Source organism: Rhinatrema bivittatum, chromosome 19 (genome assembly GCF_901001135.1).
Source record: "Rhinatrema bivittatum chromosome 19, aRhiBiv1.1, whole genome shotgun sequence".
Lineage (NCBI taxonomy): Eukaryota > Metazoa > Chordata > Amphibia > Gymnophiona > Rhinatrematidae > Rhinatrema > Rhinatrema bivittatum.
In genome coordinates, this window is record NC_042633.1 from 33582819 (window position 1) to 33601644 (window position 18826).

The 18826-nt window shown below is 48.3% G+C and overlaps 1 protein-coding gene across 4 annotated transcripts in view; it reads left to right on the plus strand.

Moving 5' to 3' along the window:
- Window positions 1-18826, plus strand: part of WIZ (WIZ zinc finger) — an 84914-nt gene that overhangs the window by 39525 nt on the left and 26563 nt on the right. For all 4 annotated transcript variants that reach the window (XM_029584144.1, XM_029584141.1, XM_029584142.1 and 1 more), the window contains exon 5: window positions 8333-8701. In XM_029584144.1, coding sequence (XP_029440004.1) covers window positions 8333-8701 — 369 coding nt within the window. The remainder of the gene's footprint in view (window positions 1-8332; window positions 8702-18826) is intronic.

The following is an 18826-nucleotide window of genomic DNA, read 5'->3' on the forward strand; positions in this document are numbered from 1 at the left end:
TCCTAATTTCCCAATGGAGCTTCACGGTACTCGCTAATTTTTTTTTCTTTTTATGCAAATAAAACAACTTATCTTCATGTTTTTGACTTAAGAAAAAGAGACAAAAACCCGACTCCAGAGGAACGCTATCGCCCATATTCTGTGCTGTGTTTCAGAAAGTACCCACTGCAACTTGTAATAATCACGGTGCCTATTTAAGCCAAACTCTGAGCTGTCTTTTTTTTTTTGCTCAGTGGTCTTACAGTAGCCATCTCCCGTTGGCCGTGGTCTCTTGGTGGGGCAGCCATGTTGCTAAGAATATTAGTAATGACAACGCCAGCGCACACACATGTCACTAGTGACAACGTAGACCCTGGGCATTCTCTTGGACCCTAAATAGCAAGATTATCATTTGGAAATTCATGCACACTCTTACCTTTTGCGCGCGCGTGCACGCACACACAAACATATATTGATTGCATCTCTAGTGACAAACACTCGGGGGGGGGGGGGGGTGTAGGGATTCAGTTTTCACAAAAACACTCATTTACGTTTCTTAAGTTTTAAGCCTCTAAATTTAGGGAAATTTTCAGCCCAAGTAAGGCACCTGTGTGTTTGTGGCTGAAATTTCTCCTTAAACTTTAGGAGCCTACATTTGGGCCTGCAATTCAGTTTCCTTAGATCAGAGCTTCCCAGTCCTCTCCTGGAGGGGGGGGTTCGCCTAACTGGCCGGGTTTCCGGGATATCCACAATGAATGTGCAAGAGAGAGATCAACGTTTAACAACTGGTGTGCCGCTGCTGCAGTCTTCATGTACTCTTTCACTTTTCTTCCCGCCAGCTTATCTGCGGCTGCTCTTGCTTCCCTCCCCCCCCCCCCCTCCTTACAGGCTTTCCTCTGCAATGAAACTGCATGGGGTCCTGTAATCTTGCCAGACCGGTGCAGTTCCAATTGCAGAGGGAAGCCAGCAAAGGAGGAAGAAGCAGCACAACCAGATAAGCCTGCTCACAGACTTCTGCCGTTCCTGGACAAGGGGTGTGGGGGGAGACAGCTGAATGAGCCACGGGGTGGGGGCAAGAGGGAAGGGAAGGGGGTGATGATGCCAAAGAGTGAGGGAGAGGGAAGTTGAAGCTGGGAGTGGAGGGAAAGGGAAGAAAAGATGACTCTGCCAGGAGGGTGAAGGGAGGTAAGAGAACATAAGATTTACCATACTGGATCAGACCCAGGATCCATCAAGCCCAGCTTCCTGTTTCCAATCCAAGTCACAAGTACCTGGCAATTACCCAAACATTAAATAGATCCCATGCTACTGATGCCTGCAACAAGCAGTGGTGTTCCCTATGGATTAATAGCAGGAACTTGGCCAAACCTTTTTTAAATCCAGAAAATGATGGCAGAGTGTGGAGGGAGAGAGAAGGTGATGGGGTGGGGAGAGAGCTGAATGTGCCACTAGATGTGGGAAAGGAAGGTGGTGATGCCAGGTGTAGAGAGAGAAGGTGATGGTGATGATGCTGGGAGAGGGAAGGTAAATTATGCAAGGGGGTGGAGGGAGAGGAAAGGGAAAAGAGAGGAGATCATGCCGGGGGGGTGGAGGGAGAGGAAAGGGAAGAGAGAGGAGATCATGCCAGGGGGTGGAGGGAGAGAGAAGGGAAGAAGAAGATGATGATGATGATGATGATGTTGCTAGTGGGCTGGAGGACAAGAGAAGAGAAGGTGATGGTACCAATGGGTGGAAAGAGAAGAAAGTAATGATGAAAGCCGGTGGTGTGCCACAGGGAAGTGAGCCCTGTGCCAGTGTGCCACAAAACAAACAAAAGGTTGGGAAGCACTGAGAGAGATTTACAGCACATAACTACATTGGAGACCTTGGCATATGCAAGTCTCTCATGCATATTCCTTGTGATAATCCTGAAATCCCAACTGGCTAGATGTGTCTCCAGGAGACTACTACTGAAAACCCATGCTAAGGACCTTGCATTTCCCCTTCCCTATCCTACGCTAATTCTGCCTCTACAGCCACCCGCTTTTTAGGGGCAGATTTTCAGAGAAAATGAGTGGAAAAACTTGCATATAAAGTGCAGTAGCCCCAAGCTCGGTCCATAAATTTTAACCTTTCTCCTAGGACAAGCAGGATGGTAGTCCTCACATGTGGGTGACATCATCCGATGGAGCCTGGCACAGAAAACTGATGTCAAAGTTTCTGGAAGCTTTGATCTGCACACTGAGCATGCCCAGCATGCCACTATCCGCGTGTCCACGCGAGGTCCTCCTTCAGTGAAAGGAGAAAAGTTCAAAGTGGTATAGTGAAATTGAAAGGTGAAAAGGATCAATGTGTGGAGAGAGGCGAAGAAATGGCAGAAATATTAAACAAATACTTCAGTTCTGTGTTCACTAAAGAAGGCCCTGGAGAAGGACCGTTGCTAGTTAACAAACTAGAGGGGAATGGAGTAGATGTAACTCCATTTACAGTAGAGAATGTATGGGAAGAGCTGAGGAAACTGAAAGTGGACAAAGCCATGGGGCCTGATGAGGTTCATCCCAGGATACTGAGGGAGCTCAGAGATGTGCTGGCGGGTCCACTGTGTGACCTGTTCAATAGATCCCTAGAAATGGGAGTGGTGCCGAGTGACTGGAGAAGAGCGGTGGTGATCCCACTTCACAAGAGTGGAAACAGAGAAGAGGCTGGTAATTACAGACGGTTAGCCTCACCTCGGTGGTGGGAAAAGTAATGTAGTCGCTGTTAAAAGAAGGAATAGTGAGCTGTCTACAGTCGGAAGAATTGCTGGACCAGAGGCAGCATAGATTCACCAGGGGAAGATCCTGTCAGACAAATCTGATTGATTTTTTTGACTGGGTAACCAAGGAATTGGATCAAGGAAGAGCGCTCGATGTCATCTACTTGGATTTCAGCAAAACTTTTGATACGGTTCCGCACAGGAGGTTGGTGAATAAAATAAGAAGCTTAGGAGTGAGTGCCAAGGTGGTGACCTGGATTGCAAACTGGTTGACAATGTGTGATGGTAAATGGAACTTACTCTGAAGAGAGAGCGGTGTTGAGCGGAGTGCCGCAAGGGTCGGTGTTGGGACCGGTCCTGTTCAATATCTTTGTGAGCGACATTGCAGACGGGATAGAAGGTAAGGTTTGTCTTTTTGCGGATGACACTAAGATCTGCAACAGAGTGGACACGCCGGAAGGAGTGGAGAGAATGAGACGGGATTTAAGGAAACTGGAAGAGTGGTTGAAGATATGGCAGCTGAGATTGCATGCCAAGAAGTGCAGAGTCATGCATATGGGGTGTGGAAATCCGGAAGAACTGTATTCGATGGGGGGAGAAGGGCTGATGTGCACGGGGCAGGAGAGAGACCTTGGGGTGATAGTGTCTAATGATCTGAAGTCGGTAAAACAATGTGACAAGGTGATAGCTAAAGCCAGAAGAATGCTGGGCTGCATAGAGAGAGGAATATCAAGTAAGAAAAGGGACGTGATTATCCCCTTGTACAGGCCTCACCTGGAGTACTGTGTTCAGTTCTGGAGACCGTATCTCCGAAGGGACAGAGACAGGATGGAGGCGGTCCAGAGAAGGGCGACCAAAAAGGTGGAGGGTCTTCATCAAATGACTTATGAGGAGAGGATCTTCATCGGATGACGTACGAGGAGAGATTGAAGAATCTAAATATGTACACCCTGGAGGAAAGGAGGAGCAGAGGTGATATGATACAGACTTTCAGATACTTGAAAGGTGTTAATGATCAAAAGACAACAACAAACCTTTTCCGAAGGAAAAAAATCAGCAGAACCAGGGGTCACGATTTGAAGCTCCAGGGAGGAAGATTCAGAACCAATGTCAGGAAGTATTTCTTCACGGAGAGGGTGGTGGATGCCTGGAATGCCCTTCCGGAGGATGTGGTGAAGACCAGAACTGTGAAGGACTTCAAAGGGGCGTGGGATAAACACTGTGGATCCATAAAGTCAAGAGGCTGCCAATGAAGAGTGGGTGACTCGCCAGAATGATGGCTACTGCCTGGAGTCAATACCCTTATTAAATAAACATACACAGGCTTACGGTGACTCCAACATCGCTCTAAGCTTCAACAGCAAGAGGAAATGTGGAAAAAAGGATTCACACTCACAAAGAGGGGAGTAGCTGGCTTGTTACGGCGGTTACTACCCCAAATCAAATAAGCCTGATACTTCACTTTCAATGCATATACAGCAAAGTTCTCTGATTCAACGGCAGGGGAGAAGAAAAACTGATACTTCACACATCCAGCAGAGCTCTCTGCTTCAACAGCAGGGGAGAAGAAAAGAGGGTTCGCACTCACAAAGCGGGGAGTAGCTGGCTTGTTACGGCGGTTACTACCCCAAACCAAATGTGCCTGATACTTCACTTTCGATGCACATCCAGCATGGCTCTCTGCCTCAACGGCATGGGAGAAGACTTATACGTCACGCATATCCAGCATAGCTCCCTGCTTCAACGGCAGGGGAGAAGAAAAACAACCAATAAGGGCTAATAACATAGTCTGGGTAAAACAAATAAGCATGGGTGCAGCTTGCTTATTGCGGCGGCTACTACCCCTAACAAATCAAGCTAGATATTTCACTTGGATGCAGCTCCATCACTGCTCTCTACATTAAAGGTGGGGGTGGAAGGGAAATAGAACCAAGAGCTAAGAGAAACAGATAAGTATGAGAGAAAATATGTGTGAAGCTTGCTGGGCAGACTAGATGGGCCATTTGGTCTTCTTCTGCCGTCATTTCTATGTTTCTATGTTTCTATATTGAAGAATCTAAATATGTTCACCCTGGAGGAAAGGAAATGCCCCCCCCCCCCCCCCCCCCCCCCCCCAAGCAATCCCTATCATCGAGTCCTCCGAGGAGGAATATGTGGCCAGTGCCATGTCCCCAAGGCTTTATTCCCCAAGCCTTTACCGGGGTCTTCTGGCCTCCGGGGACCCCCGGACCCCTCGATGCCAGGGGAGCCGTCTATTCCTGCAGTGCCCTCGAGACCTCCGAAGCCGTCAGAGCCCAGGGCTGATATCCCCCACAGGCCTTGCCCACATTGCACTAGCCCTAGTGAGGAAGAAGGAGCCTTATGACCCCTGGGGGCATGATTCTACGGCGTCTTCCTCTGAATACTTGGACGAACCCCTCTCCGAGCCTTCTCCGCCTGAGGAACAGCGTCTGTCCTCTCCAGAGGATCTGTCTTTCACGGGCTTTGTCAGCACAAGGTGTTGCCTTTCGGGCTGGCTTCAGCCCCTCATGTCTTCACCACATGTCTAGCGGTAGTGGCGGCGTACCTCCGATGTCGCACAATACACATCTTTCCGTACCTAGACGACTGGTTGATGAAGAGCGACTCCCACCTGGGGCCCTGAGCGCTCTGGCTCTAACAGTGCGAAGGCTGCAATCCTTGGTGTTTGCGATTAACTACCCCAAGTCTCAACTCTACCCATCTCCTCAGCTGGACTTTATAGGGGCCAGGCTGGACACTGTGCAGGCCAAAATGTTTTTGCCTCGCGACTGGGCCCTCGCCCTCATCTCGCTGGCAATCTTTGTGCGCAGCAGCCAGCATGTGACTGCCTGCCTTCTGCTCCGCTTGTTAGACCATATGGCAGCCTCGGTCCATGTTACCCCTCTCGCCCGCTTGTGCATGCGCGGGGTGCAATGGACCCTGCGGGTACAGTGGCAACAGGCCTCCCAGGCCCTCAAGACTTCTCTCTCGGTCACGGAGCCTTTGAGGACATCCCTGTCCTGGTGGGAAAACATCTCCAACCTGCAGCAGGGAATTCCCTTCCAGGTGACACCGCCTCAAGTGCTGCTCACAACAGATGCATTTCCTCGGGGCTGAGGAGCCCATGTGGATGGCCTCCACACACAGGGTTTCTGGACTGCCCGCGAAATCTTCTGCCTGATAAACTTCCTGGAGCTTCGGGTGATTCGCTATGCTCTGTGGGCGTTCATTGACCGGTTGTCCCACAAGGAAGTCCTGATCGGAACAGACAACTAGGTAGCAATGTAATATATATTAACAAACGGAGGTACAGGTTGTGAGGCGGTTCAGGTTGTGGTCCTGGGCTCTGTCGCAGGGGATGCTCCTTTCAGCCACACAAGTGGTCCCTCAATCCAGGGGTGGCAGTCAGAATCTTCCATCAGTCGGGTACCCCAGATGTGGATCTTTTTGCCTCCCTGCCCCCATCAGGGGGTGGACATCTGGCCTGCAACGTCTTCTCCCTTCACTGGGGGAAGGGTCTGCTGTACGCAAACCCTCCTCTCCCGCTCCTCTTGAAGACCCTGCTGAAGCTTCAACAGGATGGAGGGACCATGATCCCCGTGATGCCTTATTGGCCCTGACAGGTCTGGTTCCCCTCTCTTTCGGGATCTGTCGATCAGGGACTCCATTCGGATGATAACTTAGAACCAGGGCGCCCTGCGCCAGCCGAAGCTCCGGGCACTGGCCCTCACAGCATGGATGTTGAGAGCATAATTCTCCAGCCCCTGAACCTTTCGGCCAGTGTCTCCCAGGTCCTGGTGGCCTCTAGAAAGCCTTCCACCAGGAAGTCCTACAGTTCGAAATGAAGACAATTCTCCATCTGGTGCATGGGGCATGCACTGGATCCGTTCACATGCCCCCTTCCAAAACTGTTGGACTACTTGTGGCACCTTTCAGAGTCTGGGCTTCAAATCAGCTCAGTCAGGGTCCATCTCAGCGTGGTTGGTGCGCACCAATATCAGCACAGCCCTTGGTGGTTGTTTTATGAGGGACTTACTTCAGTTGAAGCCCCCTCCTGCATCCTGGGACCTTTAATGTTGTCCTGGCATGGCTCGTGCGCCCTCCCTTTGAGCCTTTGCGCTCCTGCAATCCGAAGTTCCTTACCAGGAAGGATATTTTCCTAGTGGCGATTACTTTGACTCGTAGAGTCAGTGAGCTTCAGGCCTTGGTCACGTACCCACCATACACGCGTTGTTTTTTTTCCCGTGATTGTGTGGTCTTGCATACGCCTCCCAAGTCCTGCCTAAGTTAGTGACTGATTTCCACATCAATCAGTCCATTGTTCTACCCACCACCTTTCCCAGGCCGCATCCCCACCCAGGGGAACGGGCTCTTCATACCTTGGACTGCAAGAGGGCCTTGGCTTTCTACTTAGAACGCACAGCCGGGCACCGGCAGTCCATTCAGCTCTTTGTGTCCTTTGATCGCAATAGGCTGGGGCGTGGTGGTGAGTAAGCAGACTTTATCCAACTGGCTGGCGCATTGTATCGCCTTCTGCTGTGCGCAGGCGGGCCTTCAACTGGCTGGCCGCATCAAAGCTCACACTGTACGGGCAATGGCGACGCCTGTGGCTCATCTGCGCGCAGTTCCCGTCGCCGAAATTTGTCGGGCCGCCAGGTGGAGTTCCCTTTGCATGTTCGCGGCTCACTACTGCTTGGCAAAGTTGGGCGGCAGGAACAGTGCATGTGGTCAGTCCGTCCTGCGCAGTCTTTTCCACAGCTGAACCCAGCCTGGTGCCCTCGGTTGATGCCAGGCAGTCTCCTGCCAACCAGCAGAGCCGCGGTTGTGTTGTGCCTGTTGGCACCTTTTTCGGTATCTGTTGGTCTCTCCTATTCACAGTGACAGCCTGGAGCTTGGTATTCACCCACATGTGAGGACCACCATCCTGCTTGTCCTAGGCGAAAGCTCAGTTGCTTACCTGTAACAGCTGTTCTCCTAGGACAGCAGGATGTTAGTCCTCAGGAATCCTGCCCGCCTCCACGCGGAGTTGGGTTCTCCTGAAATTTGTTTTTATTTTTTCGCACGTATTTTTCTATCTCTGTTATGAGACTGAACGGGAACCTCGTGTGGGCGCGTGGATAGCGGCACGCTGGGCGTGCTTAGTCTGCGGGTCAAAGGTTCTAGAAACCTTGACAGACGTTTTCCGTGCCGGGCTCCATCCGATGATGTCACCCATATGTGAGGACTAACATCCTGCTGTCCTGGGAGAACACCTGTTACAGGTAAGCAACTGCGCTTTCTTTTGGGGAGGGGGAGACCAAACTTCAGGAGGGCTGGTTTTGCACAAGTGTGGGGTTTTTTTGTTTTTTTTTCTCCTTTCTATCAGGAGCTGCAGCAAATCTTAAATCCTCAGACAAAAATAGGCCCGCTTTCAAAACTATGCAAACAGACTGCCCTACCGTCTTCCGCCACGGTTTTTGTCCTGCGTGTTCCCGTCCATGAGTGTGGTCCTTACTTGCTACACATCCTGCCAAGGAAAAAAAAATGACAGACACACCCACCCACCCCCACTTTTATCGGAGGAGGGATATTGGGGTTAGTGTCCTGATTCTGACAGCGTTCTTACTACTTTCTCTCTAGTGGCGAACTTTGACCCTGCGACCTTCAGCCTGATGAGGTGCGAGTTCTGCGGCGCCGGGTTCGACACCCGGGCGGGCCTCTCCAGCCACGCCCGCGCCCACCTGCGGGATTTCGGCATCACCAACTGGGAGCTGACCATTTCCCCCATCAACATCCTGAAGGAGCTGCTGGCCAACTCGCCGGACCGGACCCTCCTGCGGTCCCCGCCGGGGGGAGGCAGCGCGCCCTCGTCCCCCAGGCGCGAGAGAGAGGCGTCGGGCTACGGGCGCAAGAGCACCGCCTCCGTGTCGGAGTGCAGCCTTCCGAGGTCCCCACTGTCCCCCTTCCCGTCTTCCTGGGTAGAGGAGTCTGCCCAGTCCTATGCAGATGGTAAGCACTTGGCTGTGATGGGAGGGTTCGGGAATCAGGAGGGGGGTGGGGAGGGAAGCTTGATTGTTGTACCTGGCTTTTCGTGTTTTCTTTTTTTTAGTCCAAGCTCTTTTTTTTTTTTAACCCATCTTTCAAAGCTGTATATATATATAAAAAAAAGGTGACTGAATTAACGTAAGAATGCAGTTTGTGAGCAGTAACCATGCCATTATCGAGATGGCAGACTCCGTGGCCCATCAAATCTGCCTGGGTTCGGGCTCTTGGATTTAATAACTCGCTTTTTCTCCCCCTTTTGCAATACTGCAGACCCCGTTGGGTCTCGCTTCCCCCCCTGCTGAACTTCCTCTAAACTTGTCTCGGCCTTTTTTTGAAGCTGGATATTTTTTTTTTAATGCCTTCCATTTCCACTTGGGAGTTTGTCCCATATTTTCAGCTCCCCTTTCTGTTTAAAAAATATATATATTATATTTGTGTATATATTTACACACAGATACAGTGGCTTGCAAAAGTATTCGACCTCCTAAAAAGTCAGCAGGTTTGTGCGGATTACAAACGACTCGCAGATTGTTCCAGACACCTTGTTTATTTGCAAACCAGCAAATTTTCTTAAAGTAAAATTTCAAAGTCCACAATTCATTATTTCTCTGCATTTTTGGTAAAATAAAATTAAAAACTGAAACATGCTGCTTGCATAAGTATTCAGCCGCTGTGCTGTGGAAGTTCTGAGTTTACACAGATCAAAGATATTGCCCTAACAAATGGCTTACAATTGGCCTCTATCTGGGAATCGTTAAAAAGGTCAACTAATAAAACCCCCACTAATTCCTGTACCATTGGTCAGACTGAATCTGATGGAAAGCTGTGAAAATGAAGACCAAAGAGCATTCTAAGGAAATTAAGGATAAAGCTATAGACGTGCACAAGATAGGAAAAGGCTACAAAATAATATCCAAGTCCTTGGATATCCCAGTGCGCACTGTTGGATCAATTGTGATGAAATGGAAGCTGTGTCATACCACCCAGACACTGCCTAGACAAGGCCGTCCCTCAAAACTTAGTGTCAGGGCAAGAAGAAAGCCACGGAGAGGACAACAATCGCTTTGAAGGAGCTACAGAGTTCAGTGGCTGAGACTGGAGTGGAGGTGCACCAGTCAACCATATCAAGAGCTCTGCATACAAGTGGCTACAAAGAAGCCATTACTGAAGAAAAAACGCATAAGAGTGACCCAGCTAAAATGTGGGATAAGGTTTTGTGGTCAGATGAGACAAAAATGGAGCTTTTTGGCCAAAATCTAAAAGCTATGTGTGGCACAAACCTAACCCTGCCCATTCCTCAGCAAACACCATCCGAACAGTAAAGTATGGGGGTAGCAGCATCATGTCGAGGGGATGCTTTTCCTCAGTGGGGACTTCACATCTTGTTAAAATTGAAGGATGGATGGATGGTGCAACTTTACAGGGAGATACTGCAAGACAACCTGCTTCAGTCTGCTAAAAAACTAAAACTTGGGAGAAAGTTCCCCTTTCAGCAGGACAATGATCCCAGGCACAAGGCCAGAGCAACACAGGAGGGGTTGAACAACAAAAAGGAGAATGTTCTACAATGGCCAAGTCAAAGTCCAGATCTCAATCCAATCAAGAATCTGTGACACTATGTGAAAATTGCAGTCCGTAAGCATCATTCAAGCAAGACGAACAACCTGGAGCAAATCTGCCAGGAAAAATGGGCAAAAATCACTCTCAAACAGTGAGCAAAGCTGGAAGAAACTTACCCCGACCGACTTAAAACTGTTACTGCAGCAAAAGGTGGGTCTACCAAGTACACGTCTGAAGAAGCTGAACACATATGCATCGGCATTTTTCAGTTTTTATAAAAAATGCAGAGAAATAATGAATTGTGACTTTGAAAATTGACTTAAGAGCATGCTGGTTTGTAATAAACATGGTGTCTGGAACAATCTGTGTAAGCGTCACTTGTAATCCACACACATCCGCTGACTTTTTAGGGGGGGGGGGGGTCAATTTTGCAAGCCACTGTATATTATTTCTTAATGTTTTCTTTAGGTTTCCTAACAAGATTTCTTGCTTCAGGACTTCCTTTCCGCTGGGAGAGGAAAAGTTTGCCTCTTGTGCATTATTTTATACATCTGAGGTATTGGAATGTCCCTGTCATATCCTCCCTGTCTCTCCTCTCCTCTGAGTTGTACATATTTAGGTCCTTAAGTCTTATGTACTGGTGATCATGATGCAGTGTCTGCACTATTTTGCATTGGCGCTACTCTGTTTATTTGTATCCTTCTGATGGTACGGCCCCAAGACCCTGGATATGGCTCTCCAGATGAGATCTCCCCGGAGATTTGCGTGGAGATGTGATCCCCTCCTGAGTTACAGTGGGGATGTGCAGCCAGAAAATTTTAGTTTTCTTTTTTTAGATTCGTTTCACTTTTTAAATTAATTTCGTGTATTTTTTTTCATTTTTGTTAAATTTTCGTTTTTCATTTAGTGCGCACTAATATTCTTAGTGTGCACAAAAACAAATTAAATGAATGCACAGCTCAAATTTTGCAGCCTATTTTTCCACTGCTCTCTCCCAGCTACCTCGTTGCAATATCCAGATCCCTCTTGTTTGTTTGGTGCGCCTCCGTATCTTGCTCCTGATGCCTTTGTTTCCTGCACTTCTGACTGCACTTTAAAAAAAAAAAAAGTTTTATTTTAGATGTCTAAACTCAAGCTTCTTTAGGTCACATGTAATTTTTTTCCCTACTGTTTCTGGCATGTCTACCCTTTAGTGCCAGGCTGCTGAAACCTGTCCTGGTGACCCCACCGCCACTTGGCTTTTCAGGGTATCCACAATGACTATGCATGAGATGAATTTGCATATTCATTGTGTATGCAGAGTGATCTTCTGTGGATATCCTGAAACCTTGACTGGCTTGTGGGGTCACCAGGAGAGGTTTGGGAGTGCTCCTATCCTCCTATCCCCTCTGAAGGCCCTCCACAGAGGGGCTCCTCCTTTCTTTGGCATGAACTGCCTTTTCCCAGTACCCTGTGGCTGGATCTGACTAGGCTTGCCACCTTACCTGCCCAACTTATTAAGAAGCTGCCTCTGCGGAATGGTGTCCGAATCCTAACCGAAATCTCGTGCTCTCCTCCGATCATATCCCCTGGTGATCCACTTCTAAGAAATTGAACAGGGCCTGTGCCAATTTTTAAAACTTATCCAAGGGCCAGGTTTTTCTTTTGTTTTGATTTTTGAATTGTTCACTAACTTGCCTCTTTCTTTATTTGGACTTCCCCCTATACCCCTGGAGTGGGGAATGCCGCAGGGATACAGTGAGCACTGCACGAATCGGTCAGATGCCGGCATCACCTGGTCCCTCTTGCTCGCACAAAGCCGATTTTTTGCTCAAACTGGCTGCAGCCTTTCACTGCAAAACTGGGGCTTTTGTAACTTCTGTAGCATAGGTGTGCACGAACTTAGTTGTCTCGTTAACAACAGTTCAAGGAGGATTGCCTGGATTTTTTTTTTTTGTTTTGATTTGTCTCTTCTATTAATAAATTGTAAGGGGCTCCAGGTGAGAGTCCTAAGGCAATGCTCACCTGGAGCTGCTAGGAGAGGGCCTGCGCGCCACAGATTTCAGGGAGCCAGGCAGGAGCAGTGGGCCTGCAGCGGAAAGGAAGGTGGGAATTTCCCAGGCCCCACCAGCAACAGGAAGCAGACCTGGTGCATGAGGAAGGGGGGAAAGGGAGTGGAAACGGGATTGGCTATTGGGGTTTCTCAGGCCCTGCCAATAGAAGAAAGTAGCCAGAAATGAAAGAGAAGAGTGTCTGGTTGGGAGAGAGGGAAGGGCAGCACGAAAAGGAAGGGAGGGGTGTTTAGTTTGTTTAGTTCGTCTTAATTAATTGCTTGAGATGGGGGAGGGAGAGGGAAAGAGTGCAGACACCCCCCCCCTCTCCTTCATATCCAAACATACCACCACGTGCACACACCCCACACCCACAAAGGGAGGAGAGGGCTACAAACTAGTGAGGGGGGATGGGGACCATATAGAAAAGGGGAGAGAGTGTCACACGCGCACACACGCGGGGTGAGGAGATGGGTACGGAGTCCAAAGGGGAAAGAGGGCCCCCATTCCCCCGCTGGCAGAGTTGGTGAGCGAAGTGATACTGCAGTTGCTGACTGTAAACGGCTGTGTTTTGGGGATCGGAGTCTGTTTTAAAAATCAGTTCCCCGTTTTGTGTGTGGAATTGTAATGGGAACTTGACTTCTGTTTTATATACACACATCCCCCCCGGCTATAATACTGTGTAACATGGCCGCACCAGCGAAACATTGGGACCATAACCCTAACAGAACTGAAGAAAACAATAAAGCTGTGATGACCTGGGCCATTCCAACAGATGAGAAGATCGATGCTAGAAAAGTGGACAGCGTGGTGAAGGAGAAACTCAAGAATAGCATTGCAGATAGGTGTCGGTTCCCAGAGCCTATGCTGTGGGTCGTATGGAGAAATCAAAGATCCTTAATTATCAAGAGATGCAATTGGAGACCAAGAAAATGTGGCAGGAAGATACAGAAATTGTCCCATTTGTATTGGGTGCCATTGGCCTGATTTCGAAGAGTTTCCAAGGGCGCCTTGATATGTTGCCCATAAAGATTACACCCTCTGAGCTCTTTTTATGGTAAAATACAAGAATCAAGAAGGGCATTAGCATTAAATTTAATAAACTGAGATCATTCCCAAAGTGCTCTGGCTTATGAATGAGATTTATTCCTAGCAAGGTAGGTACAAAATAAACCCATTTGGAGTTGCCGCTCCCGCCGCCCACACACGACTGTGGGGAACCAGCGTTACTACAGGAACTGCAGGTAGCACAAGATGGCTGAAGAGAAACGAAAAGAAACTAAAGAATAAAAGATTGTTAACAGCAGGACGTTGTAGCCCAGGATGAGTCACGGCAAGAACTGGAAAACCAGACGAGTGCACATTCTGTAGTAAAGAACTGGAGACTGCGTCTCATCTTGTGGCTGGGTGGCAGTGTTAATGGCAGAAGGCCTGTATCCAGAAAGGTACAACAAGGCAGTATGGCTCGTTCGCTGGAAACTGTCAACACTGTAACATCATTGGGATTGAAGAGAGGGAAGAAGTGATCACCTGGCAGGTTTGCATTCTCACAATTATTGGACATTAGTGGTAAAGGAGAAACCAAGAGAATGGCATTGTTTAGTAGGAGAAATGGAGAAAGCAGGTAGGTTTACGGAAAGCCACTGCTTGTCTCCTGGGCCTAAGCAGCATGGAATCAACTGTTTTTTGGGTTCTGCCAGTTGCTTGTGACCTGGATTGGCCACTGTTGGGGAAACAGGATCCAGGGCTTAATGGACCCTTGTTCTGAGTGTGGTAGTTATGCCTCAAACTGGAAGAGTTGTTAACCTGACATAATGTTGCTTAGACCTCCAAAATATCTCCATCCAACTGTAGTATATTGTAAAATAAAAAACAAATTAGCTCTGACAAGCAGAATTAACTGCCATCCGTCAGCTTGTAGTTCCTCCGCTTATATGAAGCTTTGGAAGCAAGAGCTCACCCCCCAAAAAAAAGACGACCTTGATTGCTTATGTCAGAACAAGAAAAGTATTTAATGCTCACCAGCTAATCTGTAGGACCCAGAGTACATGCTGAGAAGAGGCAAGGGCCTCTCTGCAAACAGATTACACATGGATTACGCAGACAGAGCCACAGTGGTAGGGCTTGCGCGTGCTTAATGTCATCAGCAGATCCACATGCCGGAAAGGTAAATGGCTGTGCCCAGCTTCCACCATCGCTCTTGGATGAACCTTCCAGAACAGAATAATAAAGAGGCCCGTGCGGAAACGAGAGTCATCAAGCACGTTACAAGTCATTTACTTTTTTTTTTTTTTTTACTGGCATTCAAGTTTATACATTATACATCAGCTCAGTGCACAATGAGCTAAGGCTGATGTTGCCTGAATAATCCCTCTTCCCCTCCATCCTTAGAAAAGGGAAAAGTTCTGGAGGGAGGTCCCTGTGAGCCAGAGACCGCCAGGATTGGATGGACTGAACGTACCACTTGCATGTATTTTTAATAAAGAGAATCTCAGTTGTGTCTACTTTGGAAAATGTGGTTAAAGTAAATCCCGTGAAGCATTTTCTCCCCCCTCTAGTAGAACCAAGGAGGCTGGCATATACTCTAGGTGGTGCTGTTGCTTGGGTTCTACTCTTTCCCAAGGATTGACCGCTAAGCATGAATCCTTCTGCACCGTCTGCCTCCGGAATTGGAGTTCATTCTTGTAATGGCAAACAGGAATAAGCTCCCCTCAGCGAGGGAGATGCTGTGGAGCCAGGCTTCAGTCTTCCGAAACTGGACCTCCCCCTTCTGCTGTGTAAGGCTGGATCTTTTGGGCAGAGAGGATCTAGGAAGCCTCCAGCCCCCGATTCAGATGCCACAGTGGAGGACGGGCTTGGGACCCTGCGAGGTTCCTGTGGCACTCCCCTGCAGCGGCTTCACTGCATCTACCAAAAAGGATGCTGCTTTTTTCAAAAACATTCATGGCAGGACCGTCAGACACGGGTTAAGAAAGGAAGCGACTATGAAGCAGTTCCTCTCTTGCGCTGGAGGTTAGAAGCTCCAGGGATGGGATTATTCCAACATTCGGACAAAGAATGGGAACAGCCTACTGGGGAGAGCATGAGCCCTGCATGGGTTCCCTTATCAAGAAGGTGACTAACTCTAGCCCTTGAATAGAACCGCAGTTGAGTCCAGTGGAAAGGGACATAGGAGTGGACCACTCCATCCAACAACTGAAGGCCTTATAAAAGAGGAGGAGGCCTCTCTGCACAAGAGACCAGTTGTCCCTAAGGCTATGGCCAGCCTGCACATGCCTCACAGGGACAAAGTCAACACCCAGGTTGGAGTTCCCTAGCGGAGACTCAACTATTGCAGGAGTAGCACACGAAACTGCCTTCCCCATAAAGAGAGTCACTGTTCCCAGCCCGACACCATGGGGGAGGAAGATGGAGGCAATCCTAAAGAAAGTATATGAGAGTCAACAGTCTGCTTCTGCAGTCTACTTTTGTTTCCTGAGCCCAGTTAAATGAATGCAAAGTGCTTGGAAGACCATACAGGCAATCCCAAGCCTCTTAGTATTACATTATATTACATTTTCCAATCCAAGAGGGCCTAGGGTTGCTTTACAACATCTGTAAATTGTAGCATTACAAACTATCATCAAATTTAATAAAATACAATAGTACAAATTACACTTGGATTTCAAACAAATGTAATAATTGCATCTCCTCTGCCTATCTCACAAGGGGTGAGGATAAAAATGAATACTCCATAATTATTAACCCCACCCAGCAGCACATCAGGAAGAGCGCACCTGCCTCAGTCCCTTCTGGCTGCTCCTCAAGGTACGATTCTGCTTCCCTGGCCTGCAGCGTGTTTTGGCTGAAGTGTTGGTCTGCAGATCCAGTGGTTGGATGGTGGGTCTTCCTTTAGAAGATGGGAATTACAGCATCATTAGAGCTCAGCTGAAGGAAGGTGCCAGAGATTTGGCAGATACCTCCAAAGGCAGCGGCTACTACGGAATGGGAAATTCTCAGGGAAGAGCCAGCCAGCCAGTCAGAGAAACAGATTCCGATGTTGTGCATTCGGGTTCGGCTAAGGTTTCAGAATGATTCCACTTTGGACCTTTTTGGGTCCTAGATGCATTTTGAGAGGGCTATCTAATAAAAAAAATTTCAGAGCTTCCCAAAAAGTTATTTTTTACACTGCGTGCAGATGTCTTTCCTTGTCTCTACTAGCCACGGTGAAGGTAATAATACGGTTTATGGGGAACTGCTCCAGTTATTTCCTGGTCACAAAGAAATCAAGAGGTTTTCATTCTATTCTGGAACCAAAGAGGTCTCTAATCCTGACCCATTCAGACCTGTGCTCGCTCAGTTTGCAGAATACCTGCTTTTACATTCCCACAGCCACTTGCCATCAACTGAAAGGCATGAGATAACTTTTTTTTTTTTTTATTGCCGGTTTTTGCCCTAGGAGAGCATGGTTTCTAATTTAGAGTTTGCCCGCATTCACTCTCGCCTCAGTCAACAGGGTTTTCACCAAGGTCTTGATAACTCTTCATCGTGAAGCGCAGAATGCCGGAGTCTGCAGCTGGACCAGATTTTCATCTGGGCTCAGCAGTTGCTGCAGTGCGGCTGAGCCTGCAACGGGGTGATAGCTGTGGAACAGGGGCCTACGCTGATCATGATCGGGAAGATGATCTCCCTGGGACTGCTGCAGCATCTTCATCACTTAGGAGCCAGGCTATGTACCAGCGTAGGCCTCCTCAGACTACCGGAAGAAAAAACGATCTCCTTATTGCTTGCAGAGGTTCAGCAGAACCAGAAGCATCTGTAGGAAAAAAATGTAGAAGATATTGGCAGGAACGGACCATTTGATCCACCCGGTTTGGCCTTATGCGCTGCCCCAGATCCTACCCGTTCTGTGGCCTGCTGCCTCTTACCATTGTTATTTATTTCTTATACTCCGCGTTTGTGCTAGGCCTCATCGTTGCTATGGCAGAGAGGGTTATCTGGGTCAGGTTTCACACAACAAGAATGGCCAATGCACAGTTTGGTCCATGCCTAGCCTAGCATGTATAATATATTTAAGAACTTCTCCCCTCTGCCTTGGTGTTCGGAGAGGCAATCTGAGCCTTGAGAGTCCCTGTTGCCCTGAACATCTTCTGAAAACTGCCCTAGCATTTAGAATGGAAATGGGTCCGGGTCCTGCTTTTTGCTACATTGTACATTGTTTGCTGAGGACAGTTGTTCTACAGGTGTCGTAAGCGCAGGAGCGTGCTCAGCCCAAGCCTTAGGAGGGGAACTTGGGCTGTGGCTTCCTGTTTTCATGATTGCAGTGGAGGAGCAGCTCTAGGCCTTCGTTAAAGCAATGGGCCGAGAGCCAGGGTTCTACGCTCACTGCTCCTTGTGACCTGGCGCAAGAAACTAATCCCTCCCCAGGTTTGGTTACAAACTCAGGGCCTGCTTTCCTAAGGCTCTTCTCCCCTTTTGTGTCTGAGGGGAAGACTGCATGGTAAATGAGGCCCTTAGCTTGTAAGGCCTTTGGGGCTAGGGCCATGCAGCGGTGTGAACTAAATCCACTAAGCCTATCTGCACTTTTAAAGGGCGGCGCAAGGGTGTGGAATCTACACCAAACGGCACCTGCACTGAACCTTGCGGACCTAAATATGTATATCTTAGGTGCGATATGAGCCAGATTTTAAATACTTAAACACTAGTAATAGTGTACAAGAATCAAACTTGTCCACACTTGTACATGTTCAGTTTGACTTTTTTAGAATATTTCTAGAATGTAAAAAGTCGTTCAATTAATAAGTTTCCTGTTCCTAATGTCCATCTACTGTAATAAGTTGTTCCGTATGTTCTGCTAATGTATTAAGTTGTTAACCTGTAACTGGCGTGAAGGCAGATTGCTATTCTTCAGTATATAAAAGACTAGAAATAAATAAAATAAACTTTTTCTGATGGAAAAGATGCTGTAGAGGTAGGGCTTATGCTATGAAATTCCAACAGCATAAAGTGAGAAACAGGCACCTTTATTTTTTCCTTTCCCCACAGCCAGGGTGCTAGAGCCCTGGAATGCTCTCCTGCTCGAGGTGGTGAAGAGAATGATAACAGTCCAAAGGGTGTGCGATAAGTAGAAAGGATCCCTAGTGACTGGAGCAGGACTTCCTGCACTGGGCCTGGGCCATGCCACAATCAGTTGAGCTTTCAGGATCTCCACAATGAATATGCAGGAGCTAAATTTGCATACCAGTGTGCCTATAGTCAAATTTGTCATGCATATTCATTGTGGTTATCCTGAGTACCCTACTGCCTGTGGGGCCTGGGCCTACAGGTTAGAAATAAGGACATGGGTTGGTGTGGTAACTTTTGGTGAAATGTTTCTGGACAGGGGTAGCCCGGACAGCATACCAGAGCCCTGGCTGGGCAGATTGGCTTGCCCATTTTGGGCTTTATATGCATTATTTACTATGTAGAATGTGTGCCCTGGACGTCTAGCTTACTAGGCAAATGCACCTCATGATTCTTC